At 37.7% G+C, this 9,607-nt stretch overlaps 1 protein-coding gene across 3 annotated transcripts in view; it reads right to left on the reverse strand.

Moving 5' to 3' along the window:
• Positions 1-9,607, reverse strand: part of NETO1 (neuropilin and tolloid like 1) — a 64,311-nt gene that overhangs the window by 14,807 nt on the left and 39,897 nt on the right. For 2 of the 3 annotated variants that reach the window (XR_010431257.1, XM_064657905.1), the window contains exon 7: positions 3,402-3,630. Coding sequence is in view for 2 of the 3 variants with exons in the window: in XM_064657905.1 (XP_064513975.1) it covers positions 3,402-3,630 (229 nt within the window). In the remaining variant the exon portion in view is untranslated. Of the gene's footprint in view, positions 1-3,401; positions 3,631-9,607 lie in introns of those variants that run through there. The other variant, XM_064657931.1, reaches the window with a different exon arrangement.

The raw sequence follows: 9,607 nt of genomic DNA on the forward strand, positions 1-9,607 counted from the left end.
AGTAACACTGAACAGATTTATACTAAAAGAAAAGGTTGCTCAGGCTCAGTAGCCTGTTTCCAAAAAATACCACTTTGAGTTCACAGAGCCTTGTGTAAGGGAAGAGTCACAGTCTCAACAGCTTAATTCCACACTAAGGAGAGGAACTTGGGGAGCAACAGATCACAACATCTCCTGGTCATTCTAACAGGAACAGTACTGGAATTCTACTTTTGCACTCTTTGCCCTGCACATAACCGCAACATAAACGTAATCTTCTATTTTTTTCCTTTCTCAGCTCTAGATTAACAATATACAATTTTTCATCTTTGTCCCCAAATAGAGACACAGGTGTCTGTTCCCTGATGCACATCTCCCTGAATGAGGTCTGACACTCCTTCTCTTCCATGCCGATGATCTAATTATTCCCACATGCTGCTGAAAGATGTTGCAGTTTACATGCTATGAGATGTGTCTCACAGTGTGTCTCATTGACATCTGTTCTAGCTGACTTCTGACAGCCAGCACCAGTATGCAGCATAGGGCAGGACTCACAGACAACTGACATGACACAGAAAGTACCATCTGCATAACCTTTAAATCTTTAAAGTCAGTTTCCAGTATTACAATCACAGATGCAGTTTCTTCTATTATTTATGAGCAGGCTGTGAAGACATATTTCAAAGAACAATTTAGCCTTTAATAATTTTTCAGCTTTTAGTGAGCAATGACTGTTCAGAGTGAATTTACAGAAAACACATCAGTATTTCGAATTTACTCCATTCTTCTTACAAGAATGGAGTAGCTCATAAGATGTAGCATGTCAGATAAATATATTAGGAATACTGTAAGAGAAAAAAAAATCACTCATTTTTCCTTATTTTCTTTAAAATAGGAGAGATTTGCAAACACGTACTTATTCAAACCTTCATTTCAAGTTAGTCATCACAGTGTTTCACTCTCCAGTTCTTTATATGCTGTGAACCTCCAGTGTCTATGCAGTTGTTTCTAAGGTAACAGATCAAGATGCCTTGTGAAAAAATGAATCAGATCTTGAATATTCAAGATATCTCCAGTTGCAGAAATGAGAAAGGACAGCATCATCTCAACTGGTGTTCTCAATACCTTTTAGACCCTGACCTGATTTGCAGGCAAGAAAAATATAATCCATAAGGCTGCAAGTGTGAGAGTACAGTGGCTCATGCAGTTTCAGGCATGTAAACTGTCAGAAATTTTTAATCAGAGCCATAATTAAAGAATTAGGGAGGCTGTTCTAAACACAGTCTCATTGCCTCATTGAAGGGTACACACACACAGAATGCAGATGAAGAATGTGTTTGGTAGGATTGAGCCTTCATTATAACCACTGACGGCTGCACAGAAATCTTTCTGTCAGATATGTGATGCACAAACCAAAAAACACATTAAAAATTAACGTGAACCAGCATATGAAAATAATCATAGAATCATAGAATCGATTGGGTTGGAAAAGACCTCCGAGATCATCGAGTCCAACCCTTGGTCCAAATCCAGTCCATTTACTAGATCATGGCACTCAGTGCCACGTCCAATCTGCGTTTAAAAATCTCCAGGGATGGTGAATCCACCACCTCTCTGGGCAGCCCATTCCAATGCCTGATCACTCTCTCTGTAAAGAATTTTCTCCTGATATCCAACTTAAATTTCCCCTGGCGGAGCTTAAGCCCGTGCCCCCTTGTCCTATTGCTGAGTGCCTGAGAGAAGAGACCAACCCCCACCTGGCTAGAACTTCCCTTCAGGTAGTTATAGACGGTGATGAGGTCACCTCTGAGCCTCCTCTTCTCCAGGCTAAACAACCCCAGCTCCCTCAGCCTCTCCCCATAGGACTTATGCTCCAGTCCCTTCACCAGCCTTGTTGCTCTTCTCTGGACCCGCTCCAGCACCTCAATATCCTTTCTGAACTGAGGGGCCCAGAACTGAACACAATACTCAAGGTGTGGCCTCACCAACGCAGAGTACAGGGGTAGGATCACTTCCCTGCTCCTGCTGGCCACACTATTTTTGATACAGGACAAGATCCCATTGGCCTTCTTGGCCACCTGGGCACACTGTTGGCTCATGTTGAGCTTCCTGTCAATTAGTACCCCCAGGTCCCTTTCTGCCTGGCTGCTCTTCAGCCACTCTGTGCCCAGCTTGTAGCGCTGCATGGGGTTGTTGTGGCCAAAGTGCAGGACCCGGCACTTGGCTTTATTGAACTTCATCCCATTGGAATCAGCCCATCTCTCAAGTCTATCCAGATCCCTCTGCAGAGCCCTCCTGCCTTCTAGCAGGTCGACACTCCCTCCCAATTTAGTGTCATCAGCAAATTTGCTGATGATACACTCAATCCCCTCATCTAAATCATCTATAAAGATGTTAAACAGGACTGGGCCCAACACTGATCCCTGGGGAACACCACTGGTGACCGGCCGCCAGCTGGATGCAGCTCCATTCACCAGCACTCTCTGGGCCCGACCCTCCAGCCAGTTCCTAATCCAGGAGAGGGTATACTTGTCCAAGCCATGGGCTACCAGCTTTTCCAGGAGTATATTATGGGAGACAGTGTCAATAAATGCATATACATCTTTCTCAAGAGATCAAATATGTACTATTTCCACCAAAGAAAACAAATTGATATCTTTCACAGGTCTTTCACAGGATTAGCTGGGTCAATCATTTTCAGTGAATGGAATTATTGGGTTTTGTTGAGGTTTTTTGCTGTTGGTTTGACTGTGTGTTTGTTTTCTTAGGCTGGCTAGAACTACCTTTTTTTTTATTTCAAAGCCTATTTTACTTATTATCTGAGTCCAGAATTCATATAAACATTTAAATGCAAGTAAGGCACATAGAGAGAATATTAACTGAAATATGTAAGGCTTTTAGAAAGCTTTTGTTGCTACAAAAATGTAAATTCTTTGCTTAACAATCTCTGACATATGTTTATTGATATGTGCACACACCCACGAACTGTGATAAAATAATCATAGGGTATTTTTCAAATGCATATTAGAATGAGATCTAAAAAATAAAATTCATAAAAAAGGATCAGACTTGATAAAAACCTTCAGAGCTGTATTATTTTCCATGTTGTATAAGGAAAAATCGAGGCATAGCACCCTGGTAACTTGGGGATCAGACAAAAGTCATGGCCATATGACTTTACAGGTCATGACTGCTTCTACCTGTTTTCCTGTCTTTGAATTAGCTCCAAATGCCCCAAATGCTACTGCATTACAGATTATTGCTCACTACAAATGCATGTAATAAAAGCTGTTCTGAATATTTACGTAGGCTTGTTTGGCAACATTCTTCAGTGACTACTCTGCATGAAGAAAATATTAACAGATTTTGGGACTTGTATCATTTAACAAACTGAAAGGCAGCTGCATTGATTAGGGTCTTACGTTCTTGGAAAGATGTGAAGAGCATCTGGAATCGGCTGTTTCGACTGCCTTCATCTGCCCACATGCGGATTACACCAAGACCTGTCCGCAGCATTACATCATTAGCAACAGTGCTGCAAAACTTTGCTTTCAAATCCTCCACGGAGCTGCTTCCATCATAGACAGCTACAAAATTCCTTTTGCATTCGTTGGAATTCTGCATCTCGTAGTCCAAGAATCGCAAATAGATCTATGAATCAATCAGAAAACAAAGGCAACATGTACAGATATTTGAGAATGACTGAAAAAACATTAAGCAACTTTGCTCTACCTTGTAGGAGAAAAAGCACACAACACCACAATCAGAATAATTTTTCTGGAGCTGGTGATCCACAGGGCACTTCCTTGTAAGGGCATTTATATGTAAACTGAGTACCGTTTGTATTTCCTGGTATTTTGTCCTGCTTCGACTCTATCAGAAGATCTAGGTACTTTTTTGTTCTTATTTGCTGTAAGGTCCTAATTTCAAAACATATACCTCTCTTTCAGAAATATGTACGACAGTTCTTCAAGCTGAAGGACAGATAAGCTAGAAATTTCTTCTTTCACTGCTTGGCACAATATTACTCTATTACATGCCTGGCATGGAAAATAATAAGGCAAATCATTGCATCTCCCTCCTCAGAGTCAATATGTGTCATCTTTCTATGTCCCTGCTACACTGGTTCAGGAAGTGAGAATCTGAGAGCCAGGCAGAAATCAATCATAACTCTTTTTACCTTTCCTCAAGCAATTTTTCCACCTCTTGGTTCTTCTAAACAAAACATTGTGGTATATAACTTCATAATTTAACAGGGTTAATTAATCAGGCTTCCTTTATGGAAACTTCTAGAAACCTAGAAAGTTTCTTAGGAAATGTCTCTTGCATACAAGCTGTCTCATAAAGTAATAGATTTAGCGCTTTTTGCAAAGAACTCTTTAAATCTACCTAAAAAGAAGCAGGGGTGACTATAAAAGGCTATAATTTTATATTGAAATGTATATGGACTTTAACAGGGAAAATCACTAATTTTAAAAGCATTTGATTATACAAGCAAAATCAAATATTCCATTAACAAAGAAGGCAAGTAGTATTTTCAATAGATACATGACAAATAATCAAAGTGTCAAGGGTACCTGGGAGACTTCAGGGTGAATTACCGCAAAAATAGTATAAAAAAAGAGTAAACATATCCAGCATAGAGCTGGATCTCCAGCTTGAAAAAATTACCAAAAAAGAAACCCCACTGTATTAGACATAAAATATACTTTTTTTGAAACAACTTTATTGACTCCAGGTATTTTTTTACATGCACAGAACAATTGCTTTAATACACTTCTCTGACTTTGCATAAAGTACACAAACATAGCATATCCTAGTAGCAACAAGACTCACCATTTCACTTCATGAATACATTAAAGCTTTTATGGTTTAGGCATTATGTGCTCTTAAGCAACGTGCTACTGTTTCATAATAGCTCAGATTTTTTTAATGAGCCTTTTCAGGTAGCATATTATGGTGCATTTTCATTCCTTGTTAGGCTTTGCATAAGTGTTTCTCTAAAAAGAGTATTTGTAGAAAAAAATTTTACTAGCAAATGAAATTTGGTATACTAAGTTTCATTTTGCTTGCCAAATTTTTTCTAGTATGTTATTTCTTACAGTAACCCTTACTTATGTTCCATCCTTCCCATCCTTCAGAATAATTCAGAGGAACGTATTTCAATTAAATTCAGTTAAGTGAATTCTACTTTCACCATGTATCTTGGGTTTAACATACTATAAATTAAGAAGCTGTTTGTATTGGTCTCTACGAAATGGAGCAGTTAAGAGCAATACACAAAGAAATATCCAGATGGAAATATCTTATGTGAAGGTATACTTTTTATAGTGTTTTTCACTTCAAGTATTGGTTGCTCCAGTAAAGCAGTGGAATGATACATACTATTGTCCTGACAGAGAACGATTACACATGGGGGAGGGAGGTATGGGAAGAGGCAGAGCCATGATATCCACACCCAGCAACTGGCCCATAGCTGGGACACACCAGAGAACTGCTTCTGTGTCCTGAAGACCAGTTGCTCCTGCTCAGACAAGAGTGTATCAGGCTGTGCAGCCCTGGCACCCAGCCTCTCCTGTGAATCTGCTGAGTCCATAGTCCATCTCTGCGTAACTTACAGCAGAGGGTTAAATGCACACTTTGCTTTTCTTTTTCTCCATTAACAGTGTCAGTCTGCTTCAGACAGGTGCTTCAGTGCTTGCCAGCTTTGTTACGGGTAATGCAATAAAACCCTCCTGCAGCTGATTTTATGCAATATTGTATAAATGTGACTGTTTTCCAGGAAGCAAAGCATGTCAGATCGCTGTCTCACAGAGAAGAACAGATGGCTTCCAACATATTATTGTCATGAATCATGACTTTAACACTATATATGCCTATCATATGTATGCCATCTGTATGTTACAATATACTATATATATATGATAGACCACACAGGTATAATGCAATGTATCACATCACATTTTTATCACATTTTTATCTATTCTAGTTTTCAGTAAAGCTCTTATTTACTCCAGAAAAAAAAATTATCTTAGTCTGACTACAGAATAACAGCAAAATTAAACCTACTGAGTGAAAGACCTCTCATTCTTGTTCATATGTTCTTTATTTCTACCCTGCTTTCTCATATATATGCATTTATATGTACAAGTGTATATGCATATACATATATATAAGCACATGTCTAGCTTGTAAAGGGTATCCTATTTCAGTACTGAGATGCAACTTTTATGAGTTTTCATTCTTACAAGAAATGTGTGCTAATCCTCACTGTGGTTACAAAATACCATCTCTCACAGCAATTTCCAGCATTCATCAATTATTCCTGTTCTGCTCAAATGCCCTATTCATACAACAGTACAGCCAAAATCTTATTTCTATGGGTTTATCATTTGACATTCTCTAGTTTCTGGTATCACACTAGCCTTATAAAATGAAAAATATTTCTTAGAGTAGCAGTCATAAATGCTGAAAAGGATTCAAGAGAATAATAACTTAGCATTCTGCTTTGAGTCTTTCAGTGAAGCAGACAACACCTTCAGTTCTTCCTAGGACTGAATTCTGCTGTCAGTCTTACCAGTTCACTCCTCTGTGCGAGAAATTCAGCTAACATCATAACATATATAACTTGATAGGCACTGGAACCACTGGAAAGAAATATTTGATTTAAAAATCTACATCTATCCTTCAGAAGAAAGATGCCACCTTCTCCAATGGCATGAATTTTCATAAATTAGACAAAACAAATTCCTGATATTCTGAGGTGAGTTGGATTTTCATTCTCAAAATCTCCTTTGGAGATGACTACTCCTAGAACTTTATATAAAATAATGAGGACTTGATACAACACTCACTGAAATCAGTGGGTATTTTTCCATTTACTTATTTGGATCAGACCTTTGGATTAAAACTGCAGTGAATTTTCAAAAACAGGAAACTGATTACCTACACTGACAATCTGATGTTGGATCAGATTTTATTTTAAAGCGCTGGAATAATTTAATTGCATCTGCACGCCTCTGCCAACTTTTATGGTTTTATAACTATATATTTGCCATTGTTCCTGTCACTGGCTGTAAGACCCACACTAGTAGAAGAAAATGACTAATAAATTGAGTTCCCCGAGGAAAGAACAAAACTGATTATATGACAAACTCTTACCTAATGCAAAATGTTCCCTATACATAGCTTTTTGAAATCAGTGGCAATATTCTCATTATTTTCACTGGTATGTGGATCTCACTAAAAGAAATTAATCAGAAAGTGAAATAAAAATTATCAATATTTCTGGTTATGTCATTTACAAAGACCTTAGCCTTTACTTTACTGTAGCCATTACTTCTAGCAGTAGTGGATAAGGAACTTTGTTCCCCTGAAAGAAAACAAATGAGCTAAAGAAGAGGTCACCAACTCAACCACCATCTGCTTTCATTAAGAATTTTTTCACTGATGCCAATAGAATCTTTTGAAATGAACATTTCCACAGATACTGACACATTATATTACCATAATCAGGGCATTCTTGTTGAAGAGAACATCTTCTTTGAAAGGAACATAACTGCCATATCTTCTTTCATATTTTTGCTGCTAAGTTTTAATAAGACACTTTCTTCAAATCATCAGTTCCACATTAGCTAGAAGAGTGGGCTGCTCAAGTATTAGATTTACTGAGGTTTGAGATGTCACTGCAAATGCCAGTGTCATTAGCAACAAAACTGATTAAGCCTCACTGCAATTATGGCATATATAATTTACACTTAATCACATTATATTTTAAATAATTGTCTTGTCATCTTTAAGATTTGTATTGTAATCATGAACAACTATCAAAAAGGAAAATGCTGGATAAGTTTTATTATTTTTTTAATTTAAATTTGAAAACAACAGAAATGTCTGATTGCATGTACTAGGAAAAAAACCCCAACCCATTATAAACTATAAACCTCGGTAAAATGGCCAGATTATAATCTCTTCATAGTGATCCACTTTTGATGAGTTCTGCTTTTTAATCAATCACTGAATGTTAGGGCTGACAACATGATTGATCAGACCAGTCAGGAAAAGCTTCCAACTATATCCCTGTATCAGACTTAATATATGTGCACAGACACTCAGTCCCTCTAAATGAAACCAAACCAAACAAACAAAAAGCCATCGTTCAGCTGCCAAAAGTAATTTAGACATAAGGGAAAAACCTCAGCTCCATCCAAGCATAATGTCCAGATTTCGCATATTCAGCTTCTGGGTTCGTTCAATTCACTTGTAAGCACAGGACTTGGTTAAATCATCCTATGTCCTTCCCCATTGCTCAGTGATCAGTTACAGCACCTGCTTTATTCTGCATCTTTTTCAGCTCTATGTGATTAGCAAAGGGCTTTCAAGATGATACCTAGAGTATTTAGGCCTCAGAAGCCCTGTTTTTTAGGGCAGATTGTGCAACACTAATTAATCTCCTTCAAGGCAGCAAGGCGCCAACTATACTAGCCTAAAAAGCATATTACTGATGATGCTTGAATTTGCCTTCTGATGCAGCCTATCTTCTTGTTTGGATCTTAAACTTTTTTTCAATTAACATTACTTCAAAAGTGTTAACAAAAGTGTTCTGTTTGGATTTTTGGTTAGCTGGTTGGGTGGTTTTTAGATTTTTGGGCCTTCTGTTATTAGTCTGGGAACATATTGTGCAAACAGAGGGCTCCATACCTCATATTTTCCTCTCTTCTGGGGCTTGGAGAATACTGTCTGTCAAAGGTGACAACATTATACAGTACTTCTAAGACCCTGTGGTTCACAGCCAAGGCTCAGACATCAAAACACCATTTTCCTGGACAAGTGAAGCTCTTTGGATTTCTTTGCTTTGTCCTATTTGTTTCTTCAAACTTCTGTGACTACCCAATAGCTGACATTTATTCTAACTGTCAAGTCACCCTCATTTTTCTCTAATACAGTGCCAAAATGCTTGCAAGTGACAACCTTTACAGCTCCTTGGTGTTGTTCTGCTTTTAACACTGAAAACTGTAGATCAAATCCTGATTCTGCTGTTCTCTTTGGCGGATGTTTTATTACTTTCATCAGTAGTTTTTTTTATCATATTTCCTACTATTTGGTTTGAGAATGCTGAGGTTTGTTATATTCCTATACCTGAATGGAATTCAGGGAATTCAGATTCATGGGAACTTAAAATTGGTGGGTTTGTCAGTGTTGCTCTGACATGCGCATTAACATGCCTGCTAGCAGAGTTCCTACACACATGATTGTAAACATGTCTTGCACCTTCATCTAAGAAAATTGTTCAAATAACTGATTTTAATAGTTTAAAGTAGGTAAACAATATTTTCTACTTGTTTAAACATAATTTGTTCACTTTGTTCCAGGTATGTCATATACATGTGTTGGGTTTTTTTTTAATTCATAATATTATTTGCATTATCTGTATGTTACCAAGCTTCAGAGCATCTTCAGAGATGGAGCTCATCTGAAGCCTGCAAAAGAGTCTCTGGTTGATAGATATTCAGTCTTTAAATTTCATTTTTCTGTAACATTTTAAGAATCAAAACTCAAATGGCTCCTATTAAGCTTTAGTGCAGTACTTAAAGCTTCTCTTCTTCACTTGATTAAGAAGCTTCCAAAA

Source organism: Pseudopipra pipra, chromosome 1 (assembly GCF_036250125.1).
Source record: "Pseudopipra pipra isolate bDixPip1 chromosome 1, bDixPip1.hap1, whole genome shotgun sequence".
NCBI classification, from domain to species: Eukaryota; Metazoa; Chordata; class Aves; order Passeriformes; family Pipridae; genus Pseudopipra; species Pseudopipra pipra.